This window comes from Beta vulgaris, chromosome 7, assembly GCF_026745355.1.
Source record: "Beta vulgaris subsp. vulgaris cultivar EL10 chromosome 7, EL10.2, whole genome shotgun sequence".
Taxonomy (NCBI): Eukaryota; Viridiplantae; Streptophyta; class Magnoliopsida; order Caryophyllales; family Amaranthaceae; genus Beta; species Beta vulgaris.
This window is the reverse complement of record NC_079208.1, coordinates 49,481,146-49,500,464: the sequence shown is the minus strand read 5'-3', so window position 1 is coordinate 49,500,464 and position 19,319 is coordinate 49,481,146. Positions and strand designations below refer to the sequence as shown.

Below are 19,319 nucleotides of genomic sequence, written 5' to 3'. Positions count from 1 at the left end.
CCATAGTAATGAGCAAAGATTTTCTTTACGAGTTACATATGCTTTCATTTCGTGCTAGAAAGTTACTTCAACTACTATATGTAGAGTGATTGACTAACCCTAAAGATTGTCAACCCTCTTGTCATTGAATTTTCATTGGTTAATTAACAATACATTAAAACATTATTTTTGTCACTTCTATCCTCAATTTATTACATGCATATACATTTTTTTTAATCTAACGTGTCTAAGAGAGTTGGCAATCCTAAGAGTTACTCAAATATTTTCCCTAGTATATTGATAACACTTAGACTCCCAATGAGAGTGTTGTTCCCACCACTGACAAAGGCGATGAGCTCCTAAGAAACCAGGTTCCTTAACATTCATATTCGCAGTGACAATAGCAGATGGAATTAGATGCGAAGTCTCACCATATCTCCCTAATGCATCCGATACCAAGCCCACAACAGAATTTTTGGTTGCAATTTTTTCAACCTCACCCACACCCCATCTTTGCATCTTCTCTCGATGCTCGAAATATCCCAAGTACTCACAACAAATCATGTCTTTCGGATTCACAAATAAATATGGAATCCAAGATTGTAGTAAAGTGAAAGGATCACCTTCTTTTGTTTTCTTGAAAACATTTGAAAGACCAACTTCTGCAACACTACGTAGAATACGTGCCCAGTTCTTAACAAATCGAGTACTGACTATATCAACGGGTAATCTGAGGAATGGAGGATTAAAAAGATAAGTTTCTAGGTAATAACCTTTTTTAACCATGTCTCTTCCTGTTTGTAATGCTATTGATGCACCTAAGGAATGCCCTGCCAGCCATACATTTGCAGGGTCCGTGCTTTCTATTCTGCCTGCGACTGCACTCAATGCAATTTCGCACCGAAAGCTGCGACTTAGTTCGTTTAGGAAAATCTTTGCATCCAAATATATGTCTCGTATCCCAGTTTTTGGTTTGATCATTGTGCCCCGAATTGCAATTACATACTTAGGAGATGCATGTTGTGGTGCCATATACTCAAAAATCACCCCGAAAATGGAGGAATCCATTTTGTCTTCAAGGAATTTGATGCATTTGAAATGAAAAGCTTCCCACCAAGTTGGGGCCAATGCATCATTTCCTGTTCTATTTTGTTGTCTATCTATTTCTGTAATGTACACTCCTTGAACCAAACTAGCCATGACTGATCTCCTATGCTCTTGTATTGTCCTGCGATAAGTTCTTGTAGATAAGTGAACAATGTTCAAAGCACTTTCTTGGAGTTAATTAGGAAACATTCATAAAGGGCAATGAATGCATATCTGATGTCCAACCATTGGTGTACCACTTTGTTCTATTGGTTTGATAATTTTTAAAATTTTTAATATATCGATAGCGGTATAAGTGAAAGGTGGTTGATTCATTAGTAGCATTTTGTTCCTAACGCAAATTATGGTAGTAGATTAAATTTGATGGTCACATCATTAATTAGTTAAGCAAAAATAGATCAAAGTTGAACCATAAGAAAGTCATACGACCGACTACCTTAAAAAGTTGTAAAAAAATTTTAAATCACATGATCATAAGTTTACAAAATACTTAAAAAAGTTAATTGATTTGACCATTCAATTAGTTGTATATTCCTAATTAAGGATAGTAATCTGTTGCAGAGGGATATAATAGAGACATAGATCTATAACTTGGCTTGTATTCAATAACTCTATCTGAATTATAACCCAAATTTGATATATGTCAGAAATTTACATAAATTAAAATGAACCCCATTACCTAATACCTGAATTGTTTTGGCTCAAACTTTAATATGACTAATATAATAAGAAAATTTGCCAAAAAAACCTTTTGAAAGTTCAATTTTACTGAAAAAACCCTTTTTAAGCATTCTTTGCAAAAAGATAATCACACACTTAAATTTTCTTGCAAGTTGAAACCTATTCTTATTTTCCGGCGTTGACCCTTTTATCTTCCTTTAACCCCATATTTCCATTAACTGCACCACCAGTCCACCACCCTTATGCATCTCAAAAACCACGTCAGAAAATGAAAATATGTTTCATCTTGCAAGAAAAATTAAGGCTCTGGAGTATTATTATTTTTTTGCAAAAAAATATTGTAAATGATTTTTTTCGCAAAATGAAACTTTTAAATTTTTTATTGGCAAATTGATTGCCTATCCTAATAAGCCAATCGACCATAAACTTAAAAATGACCAAATCGACCCAATATTGTACCAAATGACTAAGCCACAAATTTAATTAATGCAAATTTTCTTTACTGTAAAAAAAATTTGACCTAAACTGCATAACCGAAGCCAAAACTAACCCTAGTCCCAAACAATGATCACTTTGACACCTACCTGGCTATATTACCTCCCCATAAAAGTAGACCTAAAAGAGCAAAAAAATGGTTTAAAATGATTACCAATTAACAGATGAAGTAAGGTAAAGAGGACCGCAGAACTCGAAAACTTCGCTTTGAGAGGGCTTTGCCGACATTTCTTCCTGATATCCTTCGAATAACCAAGTTAAAAAAATTATCAAGAAGAGGAGAGCGCTATGAACATGCGAGATATAGTTAAATAGAGCTTACACTTTGGGATACATATGAACTCGGGGTTCCGGGACTTTATAAGGAGTTTTGCTTTCATCTATTATTGTTCAGGAAAGTTTCCCATATAGTTCCTAAGATAGTCAAGTTTCCTAATCTTGTGCTATGTCTAAATATATTTATATATAGTATGATGGCTATATTGAGAACTCAAGACTTTTCACCCTAATTGTGTATCCTGCAGTGATAATGTTGAAAAGGCTAATCTAGAAAATCTAGTCTACGGATAACCTAGAATAATCTTAGGCTACAAAAAATCCTAAGTAAGAATAAGGAGAACATAAAATATTAGCTAGTGTAAGTTGGTCAAAACAAAGTATCGATATATGCAGTGGCGGATCTTAGATGGGGCCAAAAAAATTTCACACTAACATATATAAAACATAAATGCTACAAAAACATAAGAATAATATTAGTTTCAGAACGAAAGTATATATATAGACCTGGCAATCGGACCAATCGGATCGGATTCGGACCGGACCAATTCAGATCGGACCGTTTTCGGATCAAGTTACATTCGGACTGGGATCGGACCGTTTCGGATTGGGTCATCGATCGGACTATTATTTCGGATCGGAATCGGACCGGACCAATTCAGATCGGACCGTTTTCGGATCAAGTTACATTCGGACCGGGATCGGACCGGATCAGATCGTTTCGGATTGGGTCATCGTTCGGACTATTATTTCGGATCGGAATCGGACTATGGTGGAATAAATGGAATACTTATGCCAAAGATATTTTTTTTATATAAAAAAAGGGTAAGTTTCGGGTATTTCGGATCAAAGCCTAATCGAAACCAATAATTTCGGATCGGTTTACCTTCGGATCGGATCAGTTTTAGATCGGGTCGGATCGGTTTCGGATCGGGTAAGATTATATCGGATCATTCGGATTTCGGATGAGTTTCGGATCAAGATTATTTCGGATCGGGATTCGGACCGGATCGGGACCGTTTCGGATTCGGATCAAGGCTCGGACCGTCTCGTTCGGACCCAGATCGGACCACGGATCGGATATTTCGGACCGAATTTTCGGATCAGGACCAACTTTGCCAGGTCTATATATATATATATATATATATTATATCAAAATAAACTAAGCTATAAATTAATTTTTTGTACCTGATAGTAATAAGTGTTGGCATAAAGAAAATAGAAAAACCGAAAGTAAGAAATTCAAAGTTAATGGCATAAAGTAAATATATATATAATTGGATAAAGATAAAAACCAATATTAATAAAATGATTAAAAAGGAAAAAAACAAAGAATGATCAAATCATAATATGTCACGTTAATTCAAATGGAATAAAACTAAAATGTCAACATCACAGCTACTTGTGGATCCCGAATATAGTTTCTTTCTCAACATAACTAGGTAGTGGGTAGGGCTGTCAAAAACTGACCCAACCTGATAACCCGACATGAAACTGACCTGAAAATTCCGGGTTTTGGTTGAGATTTTCGACCTGGAAAAAAATGGATCGACCCAACCCGACCTGAAAATATAATGGGTTAGGTCAGGTTGACCTTTTGAACCTGGAAATAACCCGAAATGACCTGATTTTGAAATAACTTATATTATGTTGGTTAGCCCTTAGCCGGTTAGGTTATAATATTGGGCCAATCCCAACTTACTTCAACCTGAAAATTCCAACTTTGAATGTTGAAACTTAAACATGTTACATGTACAATACCTTTCTGAATTAAGTTGGCAGTTTTTTGAGCATTAGATATTTAGATTTTTATTTAAGATCATTTTGGGTTGGTTTCGGGTCAACCCGAAAAATATAAGGTCGTTTTGGGTTGAGGTTTTCGACCTAAAATATAAATCAGGTTGGGTTTGGGTCAAGGATAAGTGACCTGAAAGATTAATTAGTTTAACCTGAAACTGACCCAACCCGACCTGATTGCCAGCCATAGTAGTGGGTAATGGTATTCTGGGGAAAATAATCTTGTGTGGCCATGTAGCTGTGTAGGTACTCGTATTCTGATTTCCGGGCTTTTCTTTATGGGCTGCGCTGAATGATTTTTTTAGAGTCTTTTAGGCCAGGCCCATGCTTGCCCCTTAAAAGATTCGCCTCTGGATATATGCATACTATAACCACGTACATGTACGGTGTTATATGAGTGAAAGACGTGTCGTGCACCAAAAAAATTAACCTTATCAATCTTTCTAATAATATATTAGGAAAGTCAGAAATGATCCCGTAAGAAGAAATGTGTTTTATGATTAGCGCTTAAATAATGGTAAGACTAAAGTCAATAATGATCAAATCAACTATACTAATCAATATATAGATAAAAGAATCTAGAGTTAAGTATCTCCACTAGCATGAATTAATATAATAATAATTCTTATCCCAAACTAATCAATTAAATGTTCACAAGGAAAAGTACACCATAGAAAATACCATAAACCTCTTCCTAGTATTTGTTGCTTCTCTAATATGCAATCAAGCCTACTACTGTTGAATTATGCAAATTAAAGACATTAAATACATCACTCTAACTTCCTAACAATCCATTCTACTTACTCTCACGAAGAATTTCATGTCCTTAATTGAAATTCTCAAATCTATTAAAACCAACTACCTTGTGATCAAGACAATAGAATTATAACAATACTAATTATTCCTAATCTAGTATTGGAAATTGCAAAATCAATTAAGCCAGAATAAATAAATAACTAATTAATTTGGGAATTTAAAGGAATACATCACATATTAATCATGGCTAGGGTAATATGTTTAGTTTGTTGAACCCTAGATTAGAAAACTACTCAGATATAGTAATTAAATAACTAAATAAAATATAGGAAAATTTGCCAAAATAAACCTTTTAAAAGTTCAATTTTGCGAAAAAAATCACAAACTTAATTTTTTTCGCAAGATGAAACATATCTCCATTTTCCGGCATTGACCATCTCAATTCCGACATTGACCACTTCTATCTTCCTTTTTTTTTTTGATAATTACTTATATTCACTTCTATCTTCCTTTGACCCCCTATTTCCTTCATCTTTAAAGGCTAGCTCCCTCTGTAATTTTTCAAGCTTGGTTGGGTGGGAGGGGGAGCTGTGAGGGGAAGGGGTTGCGGATGGGGATTTTGGGTGACGCATCGGTGGGGGGGGGTGGACAAAGGGAGAGGAGAGGGGAAGGGTGAGGGAGGGAATAAGGGAAACGAGAGAGGTCGATAGGGGAGAAAGGGGGGTGAAGGGTGAGGTGTGGGGCTGCCGCATACGGGGATGGGGGCTGCCGCCTAACGGGGTGGAGGGATGGGTTGGTGGTTGCTGGTAGGGGTGGGGTGGGGTGGGGGTAAGGTGGGGGCTGCAAGGGTGTAGGGGTGGGGCTGGCGAGAGGTGGTGGACTTGGTGGTATGGTGGCTAGTGGTGCTTAAGGAGGAAGAAAGGAAATAGAAATGGTCAATGCATTGAGATGGTCAACGCCTGAAAATGGGAATATGTTTCATCTTGAAAAAAATTTAAGTTTGTGGTTTTTTGGCAAAAAATGCTCTAGAAGGTTTTTTCGCAAAACTGAACTTTTAAAAGGTTTTTTTTGGACAAATTTTCCTAAAATATAAAATAAAACATGACTATTAATTGAAAGAGGGGAAATACTTGAATTGATTGATGATTGGAACGATGAATTCTTGAATTAATACTTGAAGAACAAAAAGAAACTCTCTAAGAAAAACTAAATATCGCCACTTCTACAATATGAGAAAGGGAGGGTTATAGAGTCTCCAAAAAAAGTGTATATATATATATATATATATATATATATATATATATATATATATATATATATATATATATATATATATATATATATATATAAAAGACTAAGTTGCTAATATGAGTAGGAAAGTAACTTACAAAATAAGAAAAGTCAATTAAATCAATAAATGGGCGGAATTAACTAATCCGTGTGTGAGTGGCATGCATCAACAAAATAGTGCAAACTTGCAAAGCCTATGTATGTCCTAGAATATAACTCTCTTTGGGTCATGCAATATATCATTAACTAATATGTTATGTCAAGATATATTTAAGATGTACACAAAGCGCCAAAAACAAAAATGTTGCTTATTAAAAATCGACTTCCAAAAAGCTTATGACACTGTAATATGGGATTTTTTTTAGAGGAAATGCTGGTGGCTTTAAGATTTCCTAGTCAATTTGTTCATTTAATAATGACATGTGTGTCTAGCAGACTAGCACCACCTTCTCTTTATTATTAATTGGGGTGCCTACTGGTTTTTTTAAGTCCAAGAGAGGCCTAAGACAAGGGGACCCCATACCCCCTTTGTTATGTTTGTATTGTGTATGGAGTACCTTTCAAGGGTGATGAGCTATATTGGGAAGCAATCTGGGTTTGTGTTTCATCCTAGGTGTAAATCATTAAGAATCAATTATTTGTGTTTTGCAGATGATTTGATTCTGTTAAGTAGGGGTGATTACAGATCTATCAATATGATTCTTCAAGGAGTTGAGCTTTTTGCTGCTACAACAGGCTTGAAAGCTAATAAAAAGAACTATGAACTGCATAGTTGTGGTCTTAGTCAACAGAAAATTTAGAGGATTTGTTTGAGCTCTGGGTTCACTCATGGGTCTCTTTCTTTTACATATATGGGAGTCCCAATTTCTACTAGGAAACTAAAATCAATTGCTTTATCAAATCTTGCTAATATTTCAGACATACGATTAATTAATTAAATGTTTCTAGTATTTGATATATTATAACATCTAAGTATGGTGAACCACTGCCCAAGAAATTATTAGCTAAATTTCTTACATCTTTGCAGTATCACCTTGAATTCCAAATTCATAATGTTGTTTGGTTTTTCTAAATCTTAATTGCTAACTAAAAACGACTATCTCTATGAATCTAATCCCATTTTATACATACCTTTCCAAAGAGATATGTTAGTATTTTAATTTTGACAAGTGTAAGACAAATTATATATGCGGGCGCACAAAGGAGCCTCCTCGTTATTATGAGTAATTAGGTTTTTTTTCCCGGGCGATGCCTTGGGTAAGTTATAATAAACAAATATGTTATTATTATTTATTTCATAATTTATTTTGCTACTTTTTGTATTTTTTGTCCATTAAGAAATTGAAAAATACACGTCACAACGTGATAAGTAAAAAAAAATTGAAAGCTTTGAGTTTGAAAACAATACCTTAACGGCCCGTTTGGTAGCCGTTAATAAAATGCGGTATTGGGAATGAATTTTAAGTATAATTTTACTAGGGAAGCACCCCTAAAATCTCCATGGGGGAGGCTTTTTTTTCCATGAGCAAGCAATCTCACCCCTAAACTTGTGTTTTTGTCTTCAAGGAGAAGCAATTTTCATTACCATTCATTACACCTACAAGGTACCTTGCACTTACACATTTATTTAAAAGTGAGGAGTACATGAACATAAAGCATTTGCATTAGAAATTTGAGGAGAGTGCCACGTGGCACATACACTTTCTTTCGCACGTCTTTTAATATATTTGTATAGATTACCAAATCTTGGCAACTTCATGAACGGACGAACATACTCGGGTGGGCCCATACGTGTTATCCTACATTGAAATAATTCTACAAAACCCAAAACTTAGGCTATGTTCAGTTCACCTTATTTTTGCTTATTTCAGATCTAATCAGATCAGATCAGACCAGATCAGATCATGCTTATATTTAAAAACTCATTATTACTATTAAATATCTTTCATTACATATTAGTAAAAATTATAATAATTGAATATTAATAAAGTACTCATTGAGACGAATCAAACAAGACCCCACATGACTATTTTTTTCTTATATATTGAGAAAAATCTAAAATATTCTCTCTAATTGTGAATAGTGTCAAGATTCTAAGTGAGAAATATAAAAAAATACAAAGGGAGTATTATTTACTAGTATATTTGTTCAAAAGGATTATTATTATTGTTGTTAAATTGTTGAACTTATTAATTATTAATATTGGTAATTATTATTAATCTTGTTGTTATCATTATAAATGTCATTGTTATTATTATTTTAAGTTATTTTGTTGTTATTAAATAATAGAAAATCAAAAGCCACGTGTTAAGAACATAAGATTGATGCAAAAATAAGAAATATATAAAATATGATAGCTCAAATCCATGACAACGAAACTACTAAGTTCGGATTACATTTCAAAATAAGCTAAGTGCGAGATCCAAATTATAAATTTAGATTCGGTATACCTCTTCCTACCGAATTCCAAATCTCTCTAGCTATTTGAAGTTGCACACTATTTATTAATGACTTGGGTTATATAATTATTTTTAGTAATAATATTATTGTTATGATTATAATTATTGTTGTTGTTATTATAATAATGATAATAATAATTATTATTATTATTAATAGAAGTTGTAATATAAATAAAATGATAATAATAGTAATACTATAAATAAGATCTTATAATGTATTGCATAATAATGAATTACAAAGTAATAATATTATAGTAATAATATATTTTATAAAAGATAAGATCGTGTAAATCAGATTAGATCAGATCAGATCAGATAAATTCAGATCAAAAAATTGGTGAACTAAACATAGCCTTAATTGTGTTATACGCGAATCCTTCAGCAAAATGGAATAAGTACCAAAAGGTCAAGCAATAAGGTAATCAATGAAAGACATTTTGAAAGAACAAGCAAAAAATCAAACAAACAATGAAAGAACAATGATACATATTAAAAGATTTTCTGAAACTTAGCTTGTTTGATCAAAGAACAATGACAAGCAATAAGGTAACAAGTTAAATCTTGTGAAGAAAAAATTTATATTCCATTACAAGAACTTTCTGTATCAAATAATGAAAGTTAAATCTTGGTATAAGTTCTTTCATGAGCAATGAAAAGTTTAAAAAATGACCAAAGGTCATTTATCCCTCCAATGGAAGTTCATTGTTTGACCAATCGCCTAATCAAAGACCAATTGCCCCTCCAATGACCATTTGTTGTTGATCATTGTTGAACTTTTTGTATCAAACAGTGAAAAGATACAAGTTCAAACAGTGTTCAAAAAGTCCTTTCATTGTTCGATACAAGCTAAATGTTTCAAAATGTTATATTGATGCTTCCATTGATCAAACAAGTTTAATGAAAGATACTCGAGCTTGTTTGATCAATGGAAGTACTTCATCCGTTTCAAAATAGATGCTACATTGTTGACTTTTCCACTATTCATGAATGAGGTTTGACCATGCATTATTTACTATTAGGTAAAATCAAATGTTATAATGTAATATGTTGTTGGATTTGTCTTAATGTATATTTTCAGAAAATCAAAATTTTATATTTTACTCTAATACATAATTAAAGATATTAGTAGTCAAAGTAGTGCCTCGACAAGCGTTTTAGTCAACAATGTACCATCTATTTTGAAACAGAGGAAGTATAAAAAAAGTCATTAATGGAGATGGGAAGGAGAGAGATACTTTTCATTTTTGAGAATTTAGGAAGATGAAGATGGGGAGGAGAGAGAGAAACTTGAAGGTTTTGAATGTCATTAATGGAGGAGAATAGATGAAGAAAATGAAGATGGGGAGAGGGGAGAGAAAAAAAACTAACGACGTTAGGATACCGTCAATAGTAAGGGTATTTTGAGCACAAATACAAAGTTTAGGGTATCTGAAAAATTCCCCATATGTTAGGGGTAATTTCAGAATTATGCCAAATTTCAGGGGTACTTGATGAAGTTTCCCAAAATTATAAAGAAGATAAATTTGGAACAAGTAAAAGACGAAATACTCCTATGATACTGAAAAAAAGAAATTAAGTCCCTCTTCTTTTGGACTTATTTCCAATTCACTTTCGTTCAGCTTAATTCAGTCCAGTTCAGCTCAGTGCTGATCAGTTCATTTCAGCTCAATATTTTTATTTTTATTTTTAATATTATTGTTATTATTGATATTATTATTAATATTATTATTAATATTATAATTATGTTTATATTTAGTTTTATTTTATTATTGTTATTATTGTTGTTGTGGTTGTTTTTGTTATTATTTTTATTTTTATTATTGTTATTGTTATTTTATTATATTTTTAATAATATTATTATTGTTGTTGTTGTTGTCGTCGTCATTACTATTATTTTTATTATTATTGTTATTTTACTATCATTATTTTTTTTATTGTAATTATTATTTTTGTTAGTATTAGTATTTTTTTAATCTTTATTATTATCATTTTTGGTTTTTTTATTATTAGTATTATGATTTTTTTTATATAGTATTGTTATTTTATCATTAATTTTTATATTATTATTATTTATTATTTTTATTAGATCAATTATTTTGGACTTATTTTCAATTTAGATTAGTTTCAAGCCGTCAAAAAGAATGAGGATTAGTGCAGCATAACTAATTGTGAAAACTGAAAGAAATCCATTTCATTGCATAGGAGAGAGAAAATGGAAGAAGAAGATATTAGACAGCATATCAAGGACCAGAAGGAAAAGCGATCGAAATGTTGATAAGCAGGATATTGGTGTACTATTGTATATACATATGCTGATATGCGGAGAAGGATATAAGAAATTTCACATATATGACTATGTTTTTTTTCTTGATGTATAAATCACAAATGATGTTCAAAGTGATATATATGAGTAATATTAAAGTACAAATAAGTAAATGAAAAAACAACGTATTATTTTAGTAATCTGATTTCCATTTTCACCAAAAAAAACAATTTAAAAAACAACAGAGTGAATGCTTGTATAAATTTTTAAATTGACTAGCATATAAATCTAGTGGATTACACTATTTCATAGCGAATTGGTTTTAAAATGGGGATTTACTACACTTGTCTGTAATTAGACTCTTCTATGTTGAAATTTTGATTGTGTAGGCCCCTTGATCGATGAAGATCAGTACTAGATTTTTTGTAAGACCTCCTTGTTACAATAAAGTTATTGTAAGACGACCACATTATTTATGGCCCTAAAAAGTCATTGTTCAGCTAAAGGGTTCACAGCCTACCACAAAAGTAAAGAATCACTAGTAAAAGTGAATTTTTTAGCACAAAATATGTTATCCTCGTCTTATTATTGTAAGGTGATTTTATTTGATATTTTGTTATTGATGATTTAGCAATTGGCGTGTGATGATGATGATCAAATTATTATGATCGAATTATATATTCCTTTTCTTTTTAACTAACATCTTGCTACACCAAATCAACACCAAGTACAAATTGATCACATCAGTTGGTCTTCTATCATTCTCCATATGTAGCACACATAATGATTTAGAGCATTACTCGAACCACCACCATTAGCTAACATTAGACTAAAGATGTGTTTTCTGGAAATTGTTGAAAGACAAATGCAAAAGATACACTTGGTTAAGTTGGTGCAAAAGAAAGTACAAAAATTATACTTGAATTGGTATTTAGCTATATACTCAATATCCTTCCTATATAGTACGTGTTACACATTACTATTAAGTAGTAATACCTACTCTACTACTCTAATAGTCACGTTTGTATCTCACAATGCAACATCACTTTAAAGATGCGATTCCCTTATCTTTTGTGAAAGGTTTAGATTCAATAAAATACTTTTTCTTACTAATCTTTTAAAAAAAAAGTATTACATATTACTAAGTACACTTATGTTATGAACCTCATCTCCACCAAATATTGTGTGAATATTAAAATACATTAAATGGTATCATTTCCAGCACTATTGCAAAAGAATAGAAAAAACAAATGCCAGCTATTTGAAAATTAAAGAACATTAGAGTCTTATATTTCCCATCCCTATTGCGAGAATAAAAAGATAATCCAGAAATTGATCATACTTCCTTAATAATTGTACTTCCTAAATTCATGTCAGTGCCACATTCCATAAAAGTGTTGAAATAAGAATGTTAAAGACTAAAACATCAGAAACTAGATCGTGAAAGCATTCTCATTCGAATGTGATGATTTTCATCATAATCTGATGATGAAACTTAGAGAGAAAAGAGAGAATTTAGGAGAGGAAAAAATATGTAGCTTGTATTATGTAATAAGCTCTCTTTTACAAAGATAACAGAAGGTTGCTTTATAAACAATAATGAATAACAAACTATGTAACTAACTATGACAGTGGTACATTAAGCAAACTAACTTTATAAATTAATTATAATCTTAACAGCCTCCCCTCAAGATGGACTAGCTAGGTGGTGGATGAGTAACTAGTCCAATCTTGGCAGATAGAAAATTGTGCTGATCAGTTGCCAAACGTTTAGTCATCACATCTAAGTTGTAAAGATGATTGAACATGACTCAAAGAGATAAACTTGGAATCCACATGCTCTCTAATATAATGACAATCCAACTTCAGATGTTTTGTTCTCTCTTGAAAGATAGTGTTATCTGCTATGTACTGAGTTGACTTGTTATCACAGAATAAAGTGATAGGAGTAGGCACATGTATGTGAAGATCTTGTAATAAACCTTCAATCCACACTACTTCACTAGTGGTCTGACTCATAGACCCATATTCTGCTTCTGTGGAACTCTTGGAAACTACCTTTTGTTTGTTAGTCTTCCAAGAGATTAAAGAATCTCCAAGAAAAATGCAAAAACCAGTAAGTGATCTGCCACTGAATGCACATGTTCCCCAATCTGCATCACTATAAGCCTTGAGAGTGAGAGCATTATTTGAAGCATAGAACAAACCATGATTGAGTGTGCCTTTAAGATATTTCAGAACATGAAGAGCAGCAGCATAGTGTGTTCTACTCAGAGAGAAATGACTTAGCTGTTGAACAACATAGGAGATGTCAGGCCTAGTCATATTAAGATATAACAATTTACCAACTATTCTTCTATAGATCTCTGGATCAGTGAGTATAGGGCCTTCAATAGTACTCAGCTTCAAGCCCTTTGGCAAAGGAAAAGGAGCAACCTTGCAATCCATCTTGGTAGAAGTGAGAAGATCTAAAATATATTTTCTCTGGTTAAGCAATATACCAGATGCAGATCTAGTGACTTCAATGCTAAGGAAGTATTTGAGATCTCCAAGATCTTTAATAGTAAAAGCTTTGTGTAAAGCTTGTTTTACTTCTGTAATCAAGTGTAAATTACTACCAGTGAGTAGTAAGTCATCCACATAAGCCAAAATAACAGTGAAATCAGAACCATCAACTCTAGTGAACATGGAATAATCTTGTTTTGATTGAACAAAACCAAGACTAAGAAGAAATTTGCTAAGCTCAATGTTCCACTGTCTGCTAGCCTGCCTTAAACCATATAATGAACGTTTGAGTTTGCATACTTGCCCTGGGAGAGCCTTAGAGTAACCAGGAGGTGGTAACATAAATAAATCTTCATCAACATAGCCATGTAAAAAGGCATTATTGATGTCCAGTTGCTGTAAATTCCATTGCATTACAGCAGCTAAAGCAATGATGATTCTAACAGTAGTGAATCTAGCAACTAGACTAAAAGTGTGTTTAAAGTCCTTACCATGAACTTGTTTATCACCTCGAGCAACCAACCTTGCTTTGCACCTCTCCATTGATCCATCAGGCTTAAATTTAACCTTATAAACCCATTTACATCCTATAGCAGTCTTATCAGAAGGAAGACTAGTAAGATCCCATGTTTCATTTTGTTCAAGAGCCAAGAGTTTATGTTCCATAGCTTCAATCCATTGAGGATCATTCTTTGCCTGATTGTAGCAAGATGGTTCTGTAGTAGAAAGCATGTTTAAAAGGCTTTGAAGAGAAGATTTATCTAAATGAGCAAGATTAGATTCAGTAGAAACATTGAAAGAAAGAGAGTCAGAAGAGACATCATGAGGTGTAGAGAGGGCAGCAGGTGAAGTAACTTCAAAATCTTGAAATTTTGTAGGTAATTTGATGTTCCTAGTAGAATGTCTAGTAGGAATAATAAGAGAAGGTTCAAAAGGGAGAGAATCATTAGGGAGATTAGATAAAGAGTCAGGAGTGTGAATAGACTGAGAAGAAGAAGTAAGAGAACGAGAAGAATCATGTAAAGTTGAAAAAGGAGGAATGTTAGAAACAGAAGTAGTAGGTGTAAAAGAAGGAGTATTAGGTGAAGAACTTGATGAAATAGGTTGTTAAGAAGAGTCAAAAGGAAGATCCATGATAGTAGTACAAGGAGGAGAAGTAGGATGAGTGGTTTTGTGAGAAATAAGAGAAGTCTTGAAAGGAAATTGATCCTCCATGAAGATGACATCTCTGCTAAGTATTATTTTGTGTGTTTCCAAGTCAAACAACTTATACCCTTTTTGAGCATAAGGATAGCCAAGCAAAACTTGTCAAGGGTTTTAAGAGATGGGTAACATAGACAACCTATAGTTCTCAAATGAGCATAGGTAGGTGGTTTGTGCATAAAGACTTCATAAGGAGTCTTCCACTGAAGAACAGAACTAGGAAGAAGATTAATAAGGTAGGTGGCAGCAAGTAAACAATCACCCCAAAAGTGTGTAGGAAGATGAGCATGGAATTAGAGTGCTCGAGCAGTTTCTAAAAGGTGTCTATGCTTGCGTTCTACTCTGCCATTCTGATATGCTTAACAGAACAAGCAAAGTGATTGTGTATATAGGCTAGGAAGCCAGTAATGATGCCAGGTACTTGAGTCTTGGAATGAAGGAGATGTGTCCAAGTAACTCTTGCATGATCATCTAAGATTGTAAGAAAATAAGTTGCTCCAGATAAGCAGGGAGATTTGTAAGGTCCCCATAGATCAATATGCAAAAGATCAAAGGCAGATTTAGCCATACTTGAAGATAATGGAAAAGGCAATTTATGATGCTTAGCAAAGATACAAGATTCACAACCAAAAACATCCAATTTATTGCCATCATCTGGAAGATTTAAATGCTTCAAAGTATGAACAGATGGATGTCCTAACCTACTATGAACAATATGAATAGTATGTGTACTTATAGAAGTATTTACAAGAGAAGAATGTGTACAAGTATTAGAAACATCTAAAGTAGCAGCAGTACAATTTGAAGAAAGATGAGAAACATTCTGAAATTTATAAAGGCCAAAGCATTTCTTGCCATATCCTTGAGTGTGTTTAGTGAGAAGGTCCTGAAAAATACATTGGTCTTGAGTAAAATGAGCAACTAACTTGTTCTGATCAAGAAGTTTACCAACAGAGAGTAGATTGCGAGTGAATTCAGGAATGTACAAAACATTTATTAGAGTAATATGTGGAGTAAGATGAACTGTACCAGCATATTTAACAAGCTTATGAGAACCATCAGGCAAACCTACTTTAATTGGATGTTTTAGTACATGAATAGATGCAAAGAGTTGTTTATTGGATGCCATATGGTCTGTTGCACCAGTATCTATTATCCAAGAAGAAGCATCAAAAACATGATGTAAAGATGCATTAGAAGCAGAAGAGATACCTGCAAAATTAACTGCAGTGTACAGTTGAGAAGAAGAGGATTCTCCAGATTGTTGTTGCATCATTTTCACAAATTATTTGAACATATTCATCATTTCAGGATTCATAGCAGTAGAATGAGAGGAAGTAGCAATATTATTATAATATTGCTATCAAATTCCAGAGGAGAATGACCTTATAAAACTCCAGAATCTTGAACATGAGCAGCCAATTTAGGTTGATTTCTCCCTTTCAAAGTGGAATACCATTCTGGATATCCAACTAATTTGAAACAACTATCCATAGTATGACCTTTCATCTTACAATGATCACATGTTCTGTCATATTTCATTCTTTGAACATCTCTATAATCTCTTTTCTGACCAGAACCAGAAGAGAAAGATTTATGAACAGAACCAGTAGAGGTTTTAGTTGCTAATAAGGCACTCATGTCTCCTGATCTATCAACCTTAATAGCATTCATATTCTGCCTTTCAACTTGTTGTAAAATATGAAAAGCATGATTCACGGTAGGTAAAGGATCACTACTGAGTAAATTCTGCTTAGTCAGATCATAATCCTCATTTAATCCAGATACAAACTGAATTAACTTCATCACCTCATCAGCTTCTAAGATTCGTTTTAATAAGTTGCAACTACATTTTGCAATTGCTCCACAAGAACAATCAGGAAATCCATCTAAAACATGAATTTCATCCCAAACTCTTTTCAATTTACTATAATATTCAGCAACTGATTGATTTCCTTGCTCAGTTTTCATTAATGTTCTATGTTTGTATAATTGAGGTATATTTGTGTGGCCATACCTTTCAACAACCTCAGTCCAGAATTGAAAAGTAGAATCAGCAAACAAGAAGTTCTCAACAATAGACTTCTCCATAGAATTTGATAACCATGACATCACCATATGATCATTACGGTTCCATTTCTGGTAATCAGAAGAATTAGGAGCTGGTTTCTTGAGAGTTCCATCAAGGAAACCTAGCTTATTTCTTGCAATCAATGCAACTCTTACAACACGATTCCAATTGATGAAATTATTTCCATTGAATATGTAATTTATAATCGAATGATTTGTATTATCTCCATTTGATAGGAAATAAGGATCATTGTAATTAGAAACAACATTTTCTGAATTAGAAGGAGTTTCAGTTGAATATGTCATGGTTTAAAGAAGAGATTTAAAGAAATTTCAGAAGAAAAGAAGAAGAAATCTGCGGAAATTTAGCTCAGAATTCCATGAGCTCTAATACATGATGATTTTCATCATTATCTGATGATGAAACTTAGAGAGAGAAGAGAGAATTTAGGAGAGGAAAAAATCTGTAGCTTGTATTATGTAATAAGCTCTCTTTTACAAAGATAATAGAAGGTTGCTTTATATACAATAATGAATAACAAACTCTAACAAACTATGTAACTAACTACGACAGTTGTACATTAAGCAAACTAACTTTATAAATTAATTATAATCTTAACAAAATGAAATAACATAATTCTCTTTCAAAAAATGAAATAACATAATATTGCCTTTAGATAAGCTACAATATAAACCATAACTTCTAAAACTAAGAACTAACTCAAAGTTAGTGGACTACTACCTAAAGTAACTAAAAACACAACTTTGCTTAGCTAGATTAAGGAAACTAATCTTAACCGATACTTTGAAGCATTATTAACTTCAACAGAAAGAGTGATTCCTCGCTCCCGTATAAGATAATATGATAGCATAACAGACTTGTTGTGGCTTCTTTCTTCTGTACTTCCTTCTCCATTTACACCATTAGTCCATTAATTACTATCGATCAATAAGGAAATTAGTGAAGAACATCAATTTAGTGATGAGAATCCTATTAATTACCATCGATAAATCTTGGCGCTCCTCGCAAGAATCCTGTTTCCACCATTGACGAAGGTCATGAGAGCCACCATCTTTCTCAGCAATCATATTTATACTAACTGAAGCCGATGGAATTAGATGTGAAGCCTCACCATCTCTCCCTAACAATGCATCTGATACCATGCACGTAACCGAAGTTTTGCTTGCCATCCTTTCAATCTCACCCCAACCTCGTCTATCCATCTTCTCTCGATGCTCGAAATATCCTATATACTCACAGTAAATCACGTCTTTCGGATTCACAAATAAGTATGGGATCCACGAGTTGAGTAAAATAAACGGATCATACTCTTCTGTTTTCTTACGAACAAGTGAAACACCGGCTTTTACAAAACTTTGCATAAAATGTTGAAGTAAAAAGGAATATAATAGAAAGCAGAAGATAGACTTTATAAAGAACAACAAAGACTGATATATTGAATCTGCTTATCTCAAAGTACGTACAATGAGCCATATATATGATAAAGCAAAATAACCAACATTCCTAAAGATAAGCACATAACAAAACACACGTTCAACCACATCTTTGACTAATAACCCACTAAGGCACTAACAGCTAGTTCCTAATATTATGCCACTTCTTAAACCCACTAACTAATAATTTAACTAAGCAACAATTAACTAAACTCCTTAACTTAGAAACTCACGTACAATCTAACTACTTTGAAGCATGCAACACAACCAACACACCCCCTTGCTTCAAAGTCACATACAATTGCTTAATTATCTTCGACGATCAAATTGCGACAATTGCCCGACTTCGACTGGAACATGACTTGCTTTACTTCACGACACTCAAGGTCCAAACACCACGACTTTTACGACACAACCACGACACATGAGTTTAGAAGAGTGTCTCTTCCTCGACCTTTTGAACAAAATTGGTTTGTTCACCACCTTGCTCATCTCTTTGTTTATCCCAACACCTATCTTCTTTGTGCCCATACCTCTTGCAATAATAGCATTGAATGCTACTCATAGATTGACGTTGTCCTTCGAATCGACCACGACCACCACTTTCTTCACGACGTCGACCTCGACTACCCATACCACGACCCCGACCGCGACCACGACCATCTTCATAATGCCATTCATTTGACATTTCCCCCTTAACTTGGAAGGCTTTTTCCTCGACATTTTCATCCAACCTTAATATTCTATCTTCATGGGCTAAAAAGGAACCCATTAGCTCATCAAAACTATAAGATGACATATTTTTTGACTCCTCAATTGCAGCAACAACATGATTGTAATTTTTTTTAAGAATCCTTAAAAGTTTTCGCACCACTGTTGAGTCACTAATATTTTCACCAAACGACCTCATTTGATTAACTATACTTGACACTTTAGACAAATAATCTTGCAGAGACTCTTTTTCTTTCATTTTAAGTGACTCA

The 19,319-nt window shown here is 33.3% G+C and overlaps 2 protein-coding genes across 2 annotated transcripts; both read right to left on the bottom strand.

Moving 5' to 3' along the window:
- Positions 1-255: 255 nt before the first annotated feature.
- On the bottom strand, positions 256-2,490 carry LOC104883594 (GDSL esterase/lipase At4g10955-like). The gene is made up of 2 exons (XM_010668135.2): positions 2,417-2,490; positions 256-1,207 (listed from the first exon to the last, which is right to left on the bottom strand). Exons 1-2 carry the CDS (start codon positions 2,488-2,490, stop codon positions 256-258), a joined length of 1,026 nt encoding a protein of 341 aa, XP_010666437.2.
- A 13,707-nt stretch (positions 2,491-16,197) lies between these two features.
- On the bottom strand, positions 16,198-17,187 carry LOC104885090 (uncharacterized). The gene has a single exon (XM_010669796.1). The coding sequence runs from the start codon at positions 17,185-17,187 to the stop codon at positions 16,198-16,200; it is 990 nt and encodes a 329-aa protein (XP_010668098.1).
- Positions 17,188-19,319: the final 2,132 nt, after the last annotated feature.